This window comes from Zootermopsis nevadensis, unplaced genomic scaffold (genome assembly GCF_977971745.1).
Source record: "Zootermopsis nevadensis isolate Lab colony 2312 unplaced genomic scaffold, Znev_1.0 Znev_ptg000016l, whole genome shotgun sequence".
NCBI classification, from domain to species: Eukaryota; Metazoa; Arthropoda; class Insecta; order Blattodea; family Termopsidae; genus Zootermopsis; species Zootermopsis nevadensis.
The window spans coordinates 10,689,988-10,709,556 of record NW_028259148.1 but is presented as its reverse complement, the minus strand read 5'-3'; the positions used below and the strand labels follow the sequence as shown (position 1 = coordinate 10,709,556).

Genomic DNA, 19,569 nt, shown 5'->3' with positions numbered 1-19,569 from the left:
TGAGTTCGAATTGTTAGCCCTTATTTTTGCAGTAAAACAGTTTCGGTGCTATTTACAAGGTCATAGGTTTACCGTATATACGGACCATCGTGCGCTTAAGTGGTTGTTAAATTTGCAAGATCCCAGTTCGAGATTGACACGTTGGTCGATTAAATGTTCTGAATATGATTTTATAGTTGAACACAAACCAATCTCGAAAATGCAACACGCGGATGCCCTATCAAGGCATGTTAATATAGTAGAAGGAGATTTAACACTGGCAAGAGATGTCATTCGAGATGCACAAGAAAAAGATACCTGGTGCCAAGAACATATATCATATAACGAGTTTTATAAGGATGATGAGAACATCCTATATTACGTGGGAATGAGGAGATCCAAGGATAGTAATTCCCCAGGCATTAGTTCAAAATGTTCTAAAATGTTATCATGACTTACCGTTCACTGCTCATCAAGGAGTAGCCAGAACCCTTAGTTTTATTACGCGTAAATATTGGTGGGAAACCATTAACCGTGATGTTAAAGAGTATATAAAGGGATGTGATGCATGTGCAAAACGAAAAACTGGACAGAAGATGCTTGTGCCTTTAGGAGAGTCGCTAGAAACAAGCGAATTTCTAGATGTTGTTTCGTTGGATGTAGTAGGACCACCACCACTCACGGAACAAGGGAATAAATATTTGTTAACTTTTGTGGATCATTTTATGAGATTTTGCGAAGCAATACCGATTCCTAGTCAGGATACAGAAACTATTGCTAGAGAGTTTGTAACCAAGATCAAAGTTCAATTTGGGGTACCTAAGAAATTACTGACGGATAGAGGAACTTCCTTTACATCCGCTGTAATGCTGGAAACTTGCAGGTTGTTAAAAATTAAGAAATTACAAACAAGCAGTTATAACCCCCAGGCTAACGGAATTTGTGAACGCACGCATAAGCTGTGTGTTGACATGTTGTTACATTTTGTGCGCAAAGAATTGGGATAAGTATGTGCCTTATGCAGTAATGGCGTATCGAGCCACTCCTCATACGTCAACAAATTATTCTCCATACCACTTAGTATATGGAAGGGATATGCGTCTTCCGATTGAAGCTGAGTGGAAACCTAAGAAGACTCAGTTGGAAGGACACAAGGTAGATTACGATAGAGGGCTAAGGGTTCGTAAGCAAGTAGAAGTAGCTCCGTAGTTTTCTACGTATTTCTTAAATCTTCAGCAGTTTATATAATATTAGATTTGTCAGTGTCACTAAATAAATAGTCAGTTTTTTCCCTATATAATTTGTATTTACTTTATAGGTACGCAATATATAATAATTACTAATATTCTAAACTCCTAACTTTGTTAAACAATCCGCCATATTGATTTTGACGTGACTATTTCTTTCTTGCTTACCGATACACTATTATATTATATTATTTATTTCCTAATTGATGTAATATTTTGTTTTTCTCAAAAATAGATAGTTGGGTGCTAACCTTTCTGTGTTTTAATAGAACATAAGTACAACACCTTAGGCTTATGTACTGCTGTGCAATTTCAAATAAGTGTAAATTGAGGTTATTTTATAGTTTTGAATATTTTTAGTGTAGTAGTGTGTATTGTGAGTTGTGCCTTAAACTAAATAGATCTATTTGTGGATTAAGTGATAATTTTTAAGTTAAATAGTTTAGTGAATTCATCTCCTTTCCATTTTCTTTGTGGAAATACGTGAGTGAAGTGCAAGTGAATTGGCGTTACTTTTGGTTATTTGGGGTATTGTGTGCTGTGAGTGGCATTAAGTGAAATAGTTCTGTTTGTGGATTGACATTAAACTAAATAAGGCTATAGAAAAGTATAAGATATTGTAGGTGCGTCATATTGTGATTTTATTTAAAAATAGTATTAAATAACAAACCGCCTTTCACCCACTAACACCGCAGTCAATAACCAACCTCGCTCCGATACGATGTACTTCTGATCTCTCCTCTTACATCTTCGATATTACTTCTCTGGTAAGTTTATACATTTACTTTCATTTATTTATTTTGTTTTCTATATTCAATTTCATTAATGGTTTTGAATCCTTTAATTCACAGACAAATATACGCAGCATTAACATCACTCCGACAATACGATTGCATCAATGATATATAACACAACAACAAATGTTGATGCAATGTGAAAAACGAAGAAATGATAAGAAAATTAAAAATTAGTAATTGAATTAAAAGTTTATAACATACACCTGATGACGGCTCTATGAAAGCCGAAACATGTCGAGAATGTTCCATATGTAAATCGAGTACTCGATACGGAACAAAGGATATTATTTTAACCATTTAATTATCTTATATTACTTTATTGTGATTGACGGACAATTTTAATATATTTAATATAGAAAAGTAGTTAAAGTATTGTTAATATACATATTATAATGATGAGTGTTAGTCTTTCAGGAAAGTGTGGAGCCTGTCGTAGGTTGGTAACGAATGGTTTAATTTGTAACAACTGTGGCTGCTACTTCCACATAAACTGTGCAAGCTCCAGTCCAAATTTATCAGACAGAAGCATGCCTTGGAATTGTATGTCATGTAAATACCAGAAGCATGCTAAGCATCAGGAGGGGATAATCAGGCACCTCGAGCAGGAGTTAAAAGCAGCTAGGGAAGAGATTAGTAGACTAAAAGCTGGAAATGTCAGCAGTAGTAGTAGGGAGCAGGGTAAGTTAGAGACTTGGTTTAAACCAAAAAACTCGAAATCTAGGTGCCGCAGGTTCTCTGCTAATGATGCCTCTCAGGTTAAACTGAGCAACAGATTCAGTGTTTTGGAAACAGACACACTAGATGGTGGTCAGCAAAGCCCAGTTTCATTGAAGCATGAGGGCAGGGTAGTAAAATCAAAATCATTTTCAGGAAAGTTTGAAAGGAAAAGGAAAATCATATTACTTGGAAGCAGTCATGGGAGGGATATTGGACCCATGCTCAAAGAAAATCTGGGTACTGAATTTGATATAGTTAGTTTATTTAAGCCTAATGCTCCTCTTGCAAATGTCGTTGAGGACCTGGGGAAGCTTGGTAAAGGCCTTACCAAGCAAGATCATATTCTTATAGTGGGAGGGCCAGGTAATAGCCTGGATAGGAATCGAAACTACTAAATAGAAAAGGATGTCAACTTCATTGCAAAGAGGACAACCAACACAAATGTGGGACTTGTCAACCTCTTCAGCAGGCACGACAAGCCGTGGATGAACGAGAGGGTTAGGAGAGTGAATCTTCGGCTTGATCGGGCCCTGATGGGGCGTGACACGTCTCACATTGGTGTCATTGACACGGCTTCTCTTGTGAGAGGTGACTACATAACGCATGGCCTACACTTAAATTCCTTGGGTAAAAGGAGCCTGACGCATCTGATTGCTGGAAGAATATGTGGTGGCCATGTGTCAAGTGTTAGCAACATTCCTGTTATTACCTATGCCAGAGCCTCGCCTTTTTTAGCTTAAAGTCTAAAGCACATATATTGATTGCAATTTCCTTGGTCATAAAGTTCGCAGTAAAAATGTAAACCCAATAAATTCATTAAATATCTTTCATCAGAACATTAGAGGACTAAAAAATAAAAGTGATGAGTTGAAACATTCTTTGGAAATAGATAGCATGAATATATTGTGCCTAAGCGAACATCACATGGTTGAACAGGATTTGCTGCACCTCACATTAGATGGTTATTCATTAGGTTCCAGTTTCTGTAGACAAAACCTGCAGAAGGGAGGAGTGTGCATTTTTGTTAAGAAAGATCAATGTTTCAACAAAATTGATATTTCACAACACTGTAAAGAACAGGATTTAGAAATTTGTACAATTCAGCTAGAGACAAAAACAGCTTAGTTATATTAAGCCTGTACAGAGCTCCATCAGGTAATTTTCAACAATTTCTAAGGGGACTAGATGCTACTCTAAAGTATCTGTATAATCCAAAAACTGAATTTTTAATCTGTGGCGACATGAATGTAGACTATCTAAATGAAAACTGCCGGAAAAAACATTTAAACTCACTACTAGCAACATATAATTTGATACATACTGTAAATTTTGCAACAAGAATTCAAAATGACTCAAGAACAGCAATTGATAACATTTTTGTGGACAGTATAAGACTTAGCTCAACTTCTACTTCTCCCATAATAAATGGACTATCAGACCATAATGCCCAGTACCTTATGATTAATAATATTGCTGCAGATACCAACTTAATACCTTTGAAGCAGAAGAGAAGAAAAGTAAATAATGAAAAAAATCATGCAGTTTCAGCTTCTTCTGAAGAATGAAACATGGGAATCTATTTATGAAGTCAATGGTACCAACAAAAAGTTTAACTCATTTTTGTGTACTTTTATAAATATTTTTGAAGTTAGTTTCCTTATTACATATGAAACTATAGGCAAAATAAAGAATGACTGGATTACGCAAGGAATAAAAGTATCTTGCAAGAATAAAAGGAGTCTGTTTATCTACAGTAGGAACAGTAAAGACCCAAATGCAAGAGCATTTTATGTGAAGTATTGTAAAATTCTGAATAATGTTATAAAAGAGGCTAAAAAGCAGCATTACAGTAGACTTATAGCAAAATCAGACAATAAAATAAAAACAACATGGAACATAATAAAAAGGGAGACAGGAAAAATATATTTATCAGAACAGATGCCATCTCTTCTAATAAACAATGAAAAAGTAAATGATCCTGGAACAGTGGCTAATGCCTTCAATAAGTTTTTTCTAACAATTACTGAAAGCTTAAATTTAAATCAAACAGGGACAGAAGATGCTGTTTTCATTTTAAAAGCTGCATTTCCTGTAAAATTTTCTGGCCTTAATATTATTCCAACCACCGAAACTGAGGTGAAAAGTGTAATAAATTCCCTCAAATCAAAAAACTCGTCAGGTTATGATGAAATAACAAGTAAAATTTTGAAAGCTTGTTCAGCTTTAATTAGTCGTCCATTAACCCACATTTGTAATCACTCATTATACACAGGCATTTTCCCGGACTGCCTTAAAATATCAGTAGTACGACCGCTGTACAAGAAAGGGGACAAAACCAGTATGACAAATTACAGGTCAATTTCACTTTTAACTATCTTTTCTAAAGTGCTTGAAAAGATTATGTACAATAGATTAAGTCATCATATGCATGCTAACAACATATTAGTCCCAGAACAATTTGGCTTCAGGGAAGGTGTATCCACTGAAGATGCGGCCTTCAAGCTAACAGACAATGTGCTTAATTCTATTAACCAAAAAATGCATGTTGGAGGAATTTTCTGTGATTTAGCAAAAGCTTTTGACTGTGTAAATCATGAAATTTTGTTGGATAAATTGCATTTTTATGGCATTCAAGGAATAGTAGCGCAATGGTTCAGATCCTATTTAACAGATAGAAAACAAAACGTCGAAGTAAATGCACCTAAAATCAAACGAATTTTTTTCTCAAACTGGGGAACAATAAAACTTGAAGTTCCCCAAAGGTCAATTTTAGGGCCCTTGCTTTTTATACTATATGTAAATGAACTTCCTCCAACAATAAAAATAATAAATACTTTAACAGAACCCATAATATTTGCTGATGACACAAGTGTCATAATTTCTAATAAAAATTTTGATGATTTCTGTTCAACATCAAACATAGTTCTGTCTCATATGAGTAAATGGTTTACTGCTAACAAGCTGGCCCTAAATCTAGATAAAACGAATATAATAAAATTTATAACAAATAACTCTCCACAATGTGCTTTAAGTATTGGTTATAATGGAAGGTATATACAAGTCAGTAACTACAAAATTCTTGGGTTTGGTTATAATGGAAGGTATATACAAGTCAGTAACTACAAAATTCTTGGGTTTGCAAATTGATAATCACCTAAATTGGACTAATCATATTGATAAACTGATACCTAAGTTAAGTGGCACATGTTACGCAGTTAGATCTCTGTTGCATGTCAGCCACTGACACACTCAGATCAGTATATTTTGCATATTTTCAATCTTTAATGAAACATGGAATAATTTTTTGGGGAAAATAATCAAACATCAAAAAGATATTCACTTTACAAAAGAAAACTGTTAAAACTGTAAAACCTAGGAATTCATGTAGAAGTCTGTTTAAGAGATTAGAAATCTTACCTCTTCCATGTGAATACATATTCTCATTAATGAACTTTATTGTAAATAACCAAGAACTCTTTCAAACTAATTCTGCTGTACACAGTGTCAACACAAGGAATAAAAATCATCTTCATAGACCAATTGCCAACCTCTCATGTTTTCAGAAGAGTGCATATTATGCAGGGATCAAAATTTTCAACAGTCTACCATCAAATCTCACAAGTCTTGTAAATAAAAAGGCACAATTTAAACCAGCATTGAAAAGATACTTAATTACACACTCCTTTTACTCTGTCGATCAATTTATAATGTTTACAAGTAAGTCGTAATTTATCTATTGTATTTAATGGGTGGATTTATTTGTAACTTATCTGTACTTCATGTGAACCCTTTGTTTGTATTTTTGTGACATTTATATAATAGTACGACTTGTATTTGTATAACATGTATTGTATTATTATGACTTATTCTACATCCTATTGTCATCTGACTAACTTATGGATCCATGGAATGTAATAAAGATGTATGTATGAGGAGCATATACATATGCTAGCTGAGCGATTGCAAGAGGCTTACCAAGTAGCTGGGAACATTCTAAAAATGAGTCATAAACTTGCAAAAAAAAAATACTACGATAGGAAAATAAGAGGGGAATGTTTCAATAAAGGAGATTTAGTATATTTGTAAAATCCTATTTTTAAAAGAGGGAAAGCTCAGAAATTTTCATATAAGTACGAAGGCCCTTATGAAGTAGAAATTAAAATATCGCCTTTGGTATATAAAATTCGTGTAGACGGAGAAAAGTCAATAATTGTTCACATAAATCGCTTGAAAAGAGCGCAGGGAAATAAAACGAGTTGGGAGGGAGATCACACTAAGCTAGAAGGGAAGTCTAAATTTAATGTAATCCAAGAGGAAGTAGTTAGTGGCAGAAAAGTAATTACTCCCGATTCAGTACATGTGCAACAAGGAGATAGTGAACCTAGAAGTCCAGGGGTTCGAGATTCAGAAGACTATAGTTGGGTTGAATCACCTAACTATGAGTATGGAGACAAAGAAATAGACTGGGTTCCAGATACACGATATTTTAAACGGAAATTGTTTACAGAAACAGATAAATCCGCAAGAACAACGACACCCGAAATGCCTTATCAATTACGCCCTAGAGCAGGACGTCAGCCAGAAGAAGAGTTAAGTAATAAGTTAGGAGGCAGTAGGCCTATTAATCAACCGGAAGTACCTGAGGAAATAATAGAAACGCGGCCGATAACAGAAACCGAATTAGTACAAATTCCTACACAATCCGTTTCACATTCGTATAACTTGAGGAGTCGAACTCGGTCTACCTGAAATAATTATATAGGCAAATATGAAAAGTATCAGGAACTAGCCATGTGAGTAAAAGTAACCTTTTGTTACAGGTATCATCTGTTGGAGGGGGGAAGTCATAGCTGCCGAACCAGAATCAAAACAATACGACAAAAGACTGGTATTTATGAAATAGGGATATACTACTCACCGGAGATAAATGGACCATTGCAGTGAATGTAGCCTTAGATTATTATCTAAACTTGATTAGAGGTATGAGATTTGCCTTCGTTCAAATTCGGAAGAACATATAAGTTCATCGGAATCAGTTTAAAATTCCTTGGATATTTATTGGGGGGAAGTAGGAAGATTGGACCAGATAACTAACGAATTGGAAGCTGACTTCGATAGCATTGCTAAACTATTATCGCAAGACGATTCCGGCCGAGGTTCTGTACCCGGAACTAAGCGGAATAAACGTGGATTAATTAATTTGAAAGGGCACAGTTTGAAATATTTGTTTGGCACAGCAGACGCGAAGGATGTCCAACGATTAAATAAGGTTTGTGATAACCTAGTCATTTGAAACCAAAGTAGTGCATGCAACTGAGCAGCAGTTGACTTATCTACATACGTTAGATGAAGCTTCAAGACAAAATGCACAAGACACAGTTGACTTAGCAAAATCTTTGAGAGACTCAATTCAAAATTTCTCACTTAGATTAGGCCGAAACGATGCAGATTTGTATGACATACATGTGGCCATGGAGAAACAAGTTAGGTATAGTACTGCAATACGTGAAATAAAACTTGCAATGCAAGAAATGAAATTTAGTTTGATACAACTGCAGGAATCACTAGATTTAACCATTATAGGCAAATTAAGCAGCACTTTGATTAACCCACATAATTTGTCGAACATATTGAAGCAAGTTGGTTTACATTTACCGGCAGGCACATCGATGTTAACTGGATTAACGGTTGGAGAAATGTACGTTTATTACGCAGTAGCTAGTGTACATGCTACTGCCACAACAAGAAGCATTCGTTTATTTATTGACATACCATTGAAAGCTGCCGATCGATATTTTGAATTATACCAAGCCCATCCCTTACCTTTTTTCCATAAAGGGATTAATAAATGTATGATTGATTAACAATTCACATATTTGGCAGTGGCTGAAGATCGACAGTTCTTTACAACCCTTACGGTGCAAATGTTGTCTCAGTGTACAAAAGACTTTCAGATTTTGTTTTAAGAAAACCCGGACACCAAGATTGTCTGGTGGCTCTGTTCTTTGGAAAGACAGACATTGTATTAGAAAAATGTAAACGAATTGTATTACATGAAAACTTTGACCCTGTATGGATTAGGTCACTAGATTTTAAATATTGGATTTATAGTTTGAGTTCACCCACTCGAGTTACCAACCGAATCAGGAGAAGTTGCTACATGGCACTGGAATTCTACCGAATTCTTCAGATTGTTATATATATTCCGAAACTTTCAAATTATTACCACATTCGTTGGGCCTAACCGCTGTTGGTTTGAACAAAGCTCACCTGATCCTACCAAGCATTGGCAATATACTAAAAACATATGAACAAGCCCTGTTGCAGGAACACTCTAACGATCTAACAACACTACAGACAACGGAAACAGTTATCCAACGTGCTACAGGACGAGTCGCCAGACCTGGACTAGATGTGGTTGAAATCTCTCGTACTTTACAATCTATCACACCTGGAGACACCAATCACATCTTACCTTGGCTTATTGGAATAATAATAGCACTCGCTTTACTTTTGTTAATATGTGTTATTCACACTAAGAACACTGAAGGAATGCGGTGGAGTAATTGGGAACGAATGTGGAACCTACATTCAACTCCCAAACCTGAAGCAGTGCCGATGCCAAAGCGGGACTAACGTAGCTGCAACGGAACCAGAAACGGAAGGTATAAATAAACCACTTACGCCGTATGTTCGCCGTGGTAGACTGGCAGCGGAGGTGTAATCCCTGAAGGTGGAGGGCTGTCAAGGATCGCTTCAATCACCTTCAGATCCGCCTACACCTGTTCGAGCCGAGAACGAAGGAGGAAACGTCGGGCACTCGCAAGCATGGAATACCCTGAGGGACCAGCCCGAGTACCGTCACTACCTTCAGCCACCGAAATACTTAATGATTACTCATTACATAAAATGCATTAATATAGTTGAACTGTGGTTAAAGCCATGACTTCCACAGGAAACCACATATAATCTTATTTCCTTTTGTTTTTATATGTACTCAATTAGTATGTGTTAAAAAAATGTGCGTATATCGCTACATTTTTAGTAAAGGTAGATGTTATGAGCACGCCTGCACACACATATATATGTATGCACACCTACACATTCACCTGCTTACATTTCTTTTTGATTTACATATTAAGTACTGATTATTTGATATTTCTTTACTGCATTTAGTTTTCTTGTTGTTACATATTGTATGAGTTGTCATCTCTTGATGCAAGAACCGGTAACGTTGCGGTCAGCTGCAACCACAAGTTGCATCCTGTAAGACAAGCCCACCGGAGTTCCAGTTATTAAAAACAATCGGATGTTGGGAAACAAAGGCGTACGTGTCTTGGAGGCACGTGTTGTCATTTTGGGGAATATAACGGAAATGATGTAAAGATGACACCAATCAGTCACCTTTTATAGAGTTCATTTTGAAATTAGGGCGTCATCAGCTAATAGAGAGTCACGTAACAAATATTACTTAACATGTGATGCTGAGTGGAAACACGTATTTAAACGGAGACGTTTCGGAAGTTAAACACTCTTCAGTGTGCACAGACTGTGATTTAACGGAACCTTGTCCAGAGGGGAGGCCGTCGGGTTAGTCCGAGCATTTGACTAACATGGGACTTCGCAGTATCGAACAGATATGGGTGTTTCTACTGGCATACTCATGTAAGTAGAGAACTAGACAATTTTACAAGCCACGCATTGTTAGCGCAGAATACAGTACAGAAAGTGACTGGTTAAATGTTGGATAGTCGAAAGATTGGTAGTTACAAGTGTGCTTCATATTCAATTTCTTTTGTATTAATTTCTTGTGTCGAACTAATTTTTTGAAATATATTTACGTCAACCAGTGTTGAGATTGACTGTTATAACTTTAGTAAGAAGTTACATATGGGTTAGGTGGGGATAGGTACCTTTCCTTATTCCCTTCCTACGGCCATAACAATGGCAAGGGCAGGGCCTATGGCTCCGTGGGGGATGGTGTCGAAGGCTTTGGATATGTCGAGCTGTATACTGTAAACGTCCAGACATTAGGGTCCTGTGGCGAGCTGGTTGGAATTCTTTAAAACAAAGAGTCATTTGTGTTAAGTGAGAGAGCAGGCGGGGGACTCATTGGTGGTCTCTCGGGGGAGTGAGCCAGCAAGGCAGTCGTGGAGAGTATTTTGACAGAAGAAGGTTAAAACTTTTATAAGCTTGTGTTTCAAAGAAATTATATAATAAAGGTACAGCTTATATCTTAATTGCATCATGCTTGTGTTTCAATACAATACTTTTATTTTCCGTCGTTTTAATTTTAATTTTAATTTTGATAGACCTGACGATGATAAGATTGTATATCGAAACATGTCGTCAATTTTAAAATGTAACAATTTTATGTGAAATTTTATATGATTTTAACAATAAGCTTGTGAAAACGACGGAAAATAAAAGTATAATAAAGGTACAATTAGATTCACAGTCAATTACCATCTCATCATTGCACGTTCGACCCCCGTTAACGACCCTGAGTCCCTAGCTAGCTGGAGCAAGAAACGAAGAAGGTGGATGGTTATAGTAAATGGCGCATCAACGTGGAGCGCGATATTGATCAAAATTAACGTTGAGATTACGAAAGTGAACAAGACGAACGGAGCGGGGAGTAACATCATTCCACCCGGAACTAGTTCGACGGAGCGGAACGAGAAAATGGCTGCAAAAAGGACTCTCCGAAGTGGTAAGATAGTGAAATAGACGTAGAAGCAAGTGAATTAGATATAGACGTACCACGTGGTCAGCTTATAGACACAGAAGCAGAAAGCCGAGTGACTGAAGAAAACCAGGTAGATAATAGTGTGGCGACCACAAATAATGATCAACTAACCATAATCCTGAATATGTTGTCCGAAATGAAGAAAGAATTCCAGGAATTTAGGAAAGAAAATCAAGAAAGTAGGAAAGAATTACAGGAATTTAAGAAAGAAATTAAGACAGATATTGCTAAGATAGATGAGAAATTAGAAAATAAATTAGAAGAAACTAAGGAGGAAATTATGAATGTTAGGAGAGAAATGTTAACGTCAATACGTAAAGCTTCTGAAGAACTAGAATAAAGATTAAATGAACGAGTTAGTCGTGTAAGCAACGATTTAGATTCTTTGTCAAAGAAGACTGACAACCAAGTTCAAACATTAGCTGAGGCAATTCGATTAAACAAAGATAGTTACGATACTGGTATCAATATCATAAGTCAAGAGGTTATGGTTTTCCAAAGCCAAGTTGTGGAGAAACAAGAAATTGCCTAAAGTGGTTTGAAATCCATGCAAAATGAAATTGAAAATATGAAAGAGATAAAGCGCATATCAGAAATGGAGAGTAAGAATGAAATTCAACAATTGAAACGCAAAATGGGTCAACTTGAAGGACGCATGGAAGAGTTGTGGCAAAGAAACAATGAAATTACTAACATGAATGATTCTGTTGACGTTGATGTTGCTAGATCAAGTCGTCATGCAAATTTTAAAGTGCTAATCGGTCCTGTGCCTGTTGCAAAAGTTGTGATAGCTTTTTGTTGATTTAGCGATACCGACCTTTGAAAATTTGCCGGGGCAGAACGCGAAAGCCCATTTAGAATCCTTTATTGTCTATATTAAGTTAAAGAATATTCCTCCTCATTTGCAATTGTTTACCGCGGTTAAATATTTGAAAGGAAATTCTGTGACGACGCGGGCTTCTGGAATGTCGAGAAATATAAGCAGTTTCAAAGAATTTGAAGAAGCATTTTTATTACAATATTGGAATGTGTCGTGCCAATCAAAGGCCAGCGTTTCTCTTTATCAGGACCGGTACGTTAAGGGAAACCGAATGAGTTATGTCGACCACTTAATGAAATACGCGGTCAAAGCTAAATATTTAGATCACCCCATGACTGACACTGAAATATTAGAATCCATCAATCAGACGTTCCTGCACCGTACCCCCACCATGGGAAGCCAGCAAGCGGTGATCCACCACAAGTGCCAGCCCATGATCTTCCGGGAATATGTGTGTAAGTAAAGAAATTAAAATGACGAATTGTTGCTGTAATCACTGAATTGGATTGTTGCAGGCTGTTGACTGGTGGAGCTTTGGTATATTGGCGTATAATATGATAGTGGGGTTGACACCCTTTCAAAAACGTGGAGAAATATGCAAGGATTGTCTGTACGAGTAAGTACTTTGCCTGCCTGAGTGTTTTCTCTCGTCCAGCAATGTAAGCGGGCTCTCTGCGCTTGTCCCTAATCTGCTTAACGGTCTGTGATCTAATAATCTCCGCCATACGCATCGCGATGCGCGGGACATCCCTCAAAGACTGTTCAAGATCCAGCATTGCCTCGATTTTTACTAGTTAGTTTTAAAACTTGAATTCTTTAAAGAACAATGGACTGGCTGCTCAGCCTGGTGGGAATATCAGTGGTGTTGTTTTGGTTCCCACCACATCCATGCTATAAATAAAATAATAGTACTATTTCAAGACTTATTTCATTGCTACTACAAGAGGTCAGTAAAGTGTTTTACAAACTGTAAATCATGGCGAACAGGGCTTTGAGAAACCGAGTAGTTGAACTAGATGATGGTTCAGGTTACGAAGATAGTGACGCTAACAGACCAGAGTATGAACATAGACACGCTATAGCGAAAAGAGAGGTCAGCAAATTGCAAACAGAAAGTTTGGACAGATACACCAGTAATATAGAATATGTAAGATTTGAGGTTTTCACAGTCGAGATTCGAAGCTCTTCGCATCACGAAAGCAAAACGTCTCTGCTCCCTCTCCTTCCTACTACGATGCAGGGACCAAGGGACCGTCCCGCACTTTCTGCAATTTCATCACCATATCCATTCCGAGGCCGCCAAGAGGAGCTATCGGAGGACGAGCTTCTGCCTACTACGGGAGTGTATACACCACACGCGGCGCGAGTTGGATGCGATCTCCCGGGACCTGTTGGACATGCACCTCCGCCTCGCTGCGGAGCTGTCCACCGCGGACTGGGCCCTCATCGACCGCACCACCTTCGAGAGGGCTTCACGTGCTGCAGCTGACGACAAAGTCAGGCAGTGCCACGAGTTCCAACGACTGCATGGAGCTCAGCATGCAGGCCCGCGGACCGACACCAAGAAAGCGGTAGTTAACCTAAGCGGTAGGCCACTGGAGGATGCTGCCTACGCAGCCCTGGGCAAGGGCCTGAACTATTCAGTGGCCCCTACGGTGTTGCCCATCGAGGATTTCCTGAGCGGTGTTAAGAGAGCTGTTCGCTCCCTACCTGTGGAAGCGGCCGAGGAGGTCCGGCAAGAGACCGTTCGTATCCTAAGAGCCTCCAAGAAGCCGAAAGACAATCTGTCAGGAGCTGAGAGGAGAGCTCTCCGAGCCCTGCGAAATAACGCGGACCTCACGGTCCTTCCGGCTGACAAGGGCAGCGCGACGGTTGTCCTTAGCACTGACGATTACAACAGGAAGATCCGAGCCCTTCTGGAAGCCCCGACGTACAGGTTACTGCCCAAGGACCCTAAGGAAGCCGTAGAACGGAAGACCACCCGACTTCTCAAGAAGTCACCACTTCCAGAGGAGGTCATCCAACAGCTACGCCCCCACGGTTCGAGGCCCCCTAGACTGTATGGGCTACCTAAGATCCACAAGGAAGGAGCTCCTCTCAGGCCCATCGTAAGCACCATTGGCGCAAATTTTCTTTTTCTGGGGATCCTTGTGAATATGTGTGTGTAAGTAAAGAAATTAAAATGACGAATTGTTGCTGTAATCACTGAATTGGATTGTTGCAGGCTGTTGACTGGTGGAGCTTTGGTATATTGGCGTATAATATGATAGTGGGGTTGACACCCTTTCAAAAACGTGGAGAAATATGCAAGGATTGTCTGTACGAGTAAGTACTTTGTCTTCCGTGTGAGCTTTATGTTCCTTTGAATGAAGTTCTGTACATATTAGTCTGTGACTAATGCATGACTCCCTGTTTTAATGCCAGTGAATTAAATACATACATTTGTAACATGTGGAGAATTAGCCTTAGGAAATGAAATAGAACACTGTCATCACCACAACTCTTAAGCAAGGTAGTTTGTGCTAACGCTTGTAAAACTTACTTTGAATATATAGAGTAGATCGGGGTAAGATGGTAATCGGGGGAAGTTGCCAATATTTCTATAGTTTGGCAGCATGCTAACAGATGGTGACTTGAGGTGGTGTGCCAGTCTCTGGCGTCAGTTCGAAGAGAGGTAAACTGTTGGTGCAGTTGTGCGATCGTTTTATCGAGTTTAAGAGCGAAAAAAGCAAGGTAAATGTTAAAATTACAACCCTAAAACTACTGAAGACGTATTATAAAGTAATAATATTGACTACAATGCATAAATAACTTCGAAAACTGGTATGGTTAACACGTAACGCATGTATCAAAGAAAGCATCGTCAGTGATCCGAGCTCTAGTGACGTCATATTAAGTCATGTGACTCCAGTGGCATCACACCCCGATCATCGAGAAAGATGCCACTTTTACTTCCGGGTAAGATGACTAGTTTAAGTGTTCTTTTGTATTTTTAATTTCTATACAGAAAATCCCCAGAAACTATACCAGGACCTCTAATAGAGGTCAGTGGAGTCAGGATAGCCTCAACAGAGACAAAGGTATGGCAGGATCGGATTGGCTAGACTCATTTTTGAGACGATATCGTGGATTAGTTAGGAGAAAGCTCCAAGGTCTCTCTCTATTGACAGAGCTATGGCCATGAATAGAAAGGACATTGATGACTACTTCAAATTATTATTGGATGTGTTGACAGAAAACAACCTGCTAGACAAACCTGGCCATATATACAATGTGGATGAATCTGGTTTTCAAACGAATCCTACACCAGACACTGTGAAAGCTGATAAGGGCTCTATGACATTGTATCAAATGACTTCTGGTGAAAAGGGGGATACAGCATTTGTGATAGCATGCTGCAATGCCGAAGGCTGTTTTATACCTCCAGCCTGAATACTTAAAGGGAAAAACAAAAAGCCAAAAAGGGAAGATTCTCAAACCAATGAGTCAAAAGTTTTCATGAATGCAAAGTCTGGTTATGTAAACTGTATTATATTAATGCAATGCCTGAAAGAGCATTTTATTCCAAGAAAACAAGCAGGAAAAGTAGTGCTACTTCAAGATGGCCACACTACGCACTGCACTCACCCGGATATGTTGGAACTTGCTCAAGAGAACAGCATAATTATGGTTTGTTTCCCATCTCATTCCACCCGTTACCTTCAACCTCTTGATCGGTGTTTCTTTAAACCCATGAAACACTTTTTTCAAAGCAATGCGCGTTTGGGCACAATCTCACACAGGTCGCAGAGTATCAAGATCACAGTTTGCACCTTTGCTAAAGGAGGCATGGCAGAAATCGGCAACTCAATCTAATGCAAAAATGCGTCGGCAGAAAGCTACTGCTTTAGGATAGAAATCCCGCAGGCCTAATACCCGAACTACGGCAAAAAAAAAACCACCCTGTTGGAATAATTATAAGAGAGTACTTCTGTTATTTTGCATGTAGTCATCTTACCCCGATTCTCGGGGAGAGATGCCTAAAATGTCAACCTACAAAAAAAGGATGATAAGTCACAAATAAATTATTTTTTGGTCGTGTAAGCTGGGTTGTAACTTCAAAATATTTATCAGTGCACATCACATTTATAACAGATAATAATTTCCAAAATTGTACCGGATATGACGTTTCAAAGCAAAAAGTTAGGCATCTTCCCCCGTTCTATGTGAAAATTAGACACTGATGACGCATTTTGTAAGACGTTTTAAAGGAGTTATAAACTAATTGTGAATGAATGTTTAATATGTATGTTTCTTTACACTTATATACTGATAACAGTGCATTGCACAGAAACAGCCACTACGTAATCTGTCTCCCACGTTCTGCGTGCCATAACTCTAAACTCTGCTGTGTGTTGTCTCTACATGCTTACACCTTCAAATTGTACTTCTAGGACACATTAGCCTTATTTGTTATCTGGAGCCAGTTTGATTGCATATTTTAGGTCAAACATACCGTACGATTTCATGGATTTTGAAGCTAGCCGGAAATTTAGATTTATGATGTCACATATCTCTAGACTGTTAACAGATCCAAGTAAAGAACTACGTACTTTTGTACTCAGAGATGGTATGTTTTTGAGTGATGGCAGTGCATCTCAGTTCAAGAAGAAACAAAGGATTTTTAAACATTTGCCATGTACAAGATTTTGGTCTCTTTTCTGAATGGCACTTCTTTGCAACAAGCCATGAGAAGAGGCAAGCAGGTGGTATAAGTGAGGCAATGGTGGTTGCTAAGGCTAATCTATTAATAGTATATGATGAAGATTGTGACTTACTAGTAAACATTAGAAATTGATCAATAGAATAAAAGGAGTATGTAATTAAGTATCTTTTAATGCTATTTTATTTGTATGACTTCTCAAACTTGATGGTAGACTGTTGAAAATTTGATGCCTACATAATGTGCAATCATATTTCACCTCACCTATCTGCCTGTAGCTGCAACATCAATATGAATGATCTTGACAGTCCTGTTTTGTGTGGTAATGTGTGTGGAGCTACATGTTCATATCTGGTAACAGTTCTGAGGTACATGACATCTTAAATCTAAATTTTTTGGTAGCTTACAAAAAAACATGAAATTTTGAGGTGAGATTTGACTCAAAATACACCATCAAATTTACATTCAAGAAGAAAAAGGCAGATATGCTATAGGTAGAGAATTATGTGTCTGCAATTTGTGGGTAAATAACTTCATAAAGAGTCACACAATAATACGGACAGGTGTCCTTAAATGCCACATCATTTGATGACTTTGCATATTAGGACCCAAATACAAGAATGAACTTTTCTTTCACAGGCGAATTCTCACTCGGGAACCGAAAATGTATCCAGTTTTCATCAGATCTTATGAGCAGACTGTTACAGAAAGATCCCGAGAAACGGTTGGGTGCGGGAAAGAAGGTGCTCTGGAGATCAAGAAGCATCCTTTCTTTAATGTGAGTTCTTCCTCATATCTGTTTTCACAGTAGAGTATTTGTTGATGTTTTAGGCCTCAACTGGGTTTTTTTTGCATTGAATGTAATAAGAAAATCAATCACAGCGTGAGCACACGTTTTTGAGAGTTTTGAAGCTGTTCTAGATTCTTTTCTTTTCTTTTAAAAATTGTAATTGCAAAGTGTTATTTACATCCACAGCAGAACCTGTGTGTTAAGAAATGTCATAACACATTCAGGAATTACATAGTAGCATCACAATTAAGTTTTAAGAAGACATGCATAATATATTGTCATATCCTGTCAATGTAAGCCTTAAATTTGCCAAGTACTTATTAAAATCCTTGTGGTATGATGAGTTCTCCTCAGACATCCTCCAAGTAAATGCAGCATCGGAAATAACAACGAACAAATCATGCAAGAGATTTCATTTCAAAATTCTCGTACAATTCAAGTGTCTTTTAAACTGACATTTGTTTTGCTGCAGAGAGTGGCGCAGAAGAGACGACATGAACAAAGTGACAGTACTACTCCACGTTCACACAAAACGCACCTTTAATTTTCCTGAACAATTATTTATTTAATTTCATAAGCAATGTACTTATGCTGCCTGTTTCCCACACTTGCACGATTTCAAATGTGCCCAGATAATGAAATTCCGTGTTGCTGTTGGTCTTGTGACTCGTAAAGCAAACTGACATTTAAGTAATGCCAACATTTTGGAGGAACATACTGCTTCAGTCATCAGCTGTGATGATGGAGACATTACGTTCTTCTGAAGCATTTATATCTTCCTACAAGTCCACTGGTGTTATAACCAGGAAGACCATAATTGACATCTTCACCATTGTGCGAACCTCAAATTTCGCATAGTGAAACTCCATTTCTGATATGTCCGTAAGTCACTGTTGAAGTCGGTCAGCTCACATTTGTAAACCAGAAACATCATTCTTATCTCTTCCTTTCCACTTTACAGGTCACGTAGTCCATCCTAAGTTAACCTTGCTGTCCCTCTGGCCTTTCTCACCATTCTCTTTGAAACATTCTAGTGCTTTCCAATCAATGAATTGTTTTCAAACCATCAATCTTCTTTGTATATATTTCTTTTTTCCTATTAATTTAATCTCAACTGTCTGTATTTCCATTATCTCACTATATAAACTGACATATACAGTTACAGTGTCAATGATTTCCATGCTGTGAAGTCACAGTTTTCTTCCTTCATCTGCTTCTTAGTCGTGTTAGTTTCTGTTTAGCAGTGGCATATTGCTTTGTTATTAAAGCTTAATTTATTGGTTTGCTCACTCAGTTTTATTTTTTAATTATAATACTATCAATAACTCAGCTTATATAACATATTAGTGATAGGATGATTCATGAACAGTACACTGGAAATGATGCGGAAATAAGCAACTGTGGCATAAGTGAAGGTCCCAGACCATTATTTCTTTGAGGAAATGAGGAAAACCATGAACAAACTGAGTGAGGATAACTAATGCTGAACGTATGAGGGAATGTAGAAATCGCAAGAAGCAATTATTGCAAGTTAATGCTTCCACATCATTAGCAAGTATACAAAAAATGTCTTAATCAAACTTTTCACTCAATTGTAAAGCATGTATAAAGGGAATATTTAGAATAAAGCTAATATATAAACTTCCTTTCATTGTATTTATTGCCTAAATGTAATTTAAATACAAAGACGTATTTACGTCACATTCTCCGGAACCGTGGTTCCACTGTCAATTTTTTTCTAACCTGTTACTTTAGGTTAGGGCAAATC

At 37.7% G+C, this 19,569-nt stretch overlaps 1 protein-coding gene, 1 long non-coding RNA gene and 1 pseudogene across 3 annotated transcripts in view; 2 read left to right on the top strand and 1 right to left on the bottom strand.

Moving 5' to 3' along the window:
- LOC110832533 (uncharacterized) overlaps positions 1-19,569 on the bottom strand; it is a 97,935-nt gene that overhangs the window by 20,516 nt on the left and 57,850 nt on the right. The window lies entirely within an intron of this gene.
- Positions 2,416-6,678, top strand: LOC147873747 (uncharacterized; annotated as a pseudogene).
- LOC110836852 (uncharacterized) lies at positions 12,103-19,446 on the top strand. The gene is made up of 3 exons (XM_022078502.2): positions 12,103-14,417; positions 14,534-14,634; positions 17,651-19,446. Exons 1-3 carry the CDS (start codon positions 13,707-13,709, stop codon positions 17,820-17,822), a joined length of 984 nt encoding a protein of 327 aa, XP_021934194.1. The 5' UTR covers positions 12,103-13,706; the 3' UTR covers positions 17,823-19,446.

What these genes read in the sequence shown, in the direction of transcription:
- LOC110836852 (XM_022078502.2), top strand. Translation starts at nt 13,707, where the DNA reads ATGCACCTCCGCCTCGCTGCGGAGCTGTCCACCGCGGACTGGGCCCTC. An exon ending in GAGCTCCTCTCAGGCCCATC is followed by an intron (nt 14,418 to 14,533) that starts GTAAGCACCATT and finishes GGATTGTTGCAG; the next exon opens with GCTGTTGACTGGTGGAGCTT. An exon ending in TGCAAGGATTGTCTGTACGA is followed by an intron (nt 14,635 to 17,650) that starts GTAAGTACTTTG and finishes TTTCTTTCACAG; the next exon opens with GCGAATTCTCACTCGGGAAC.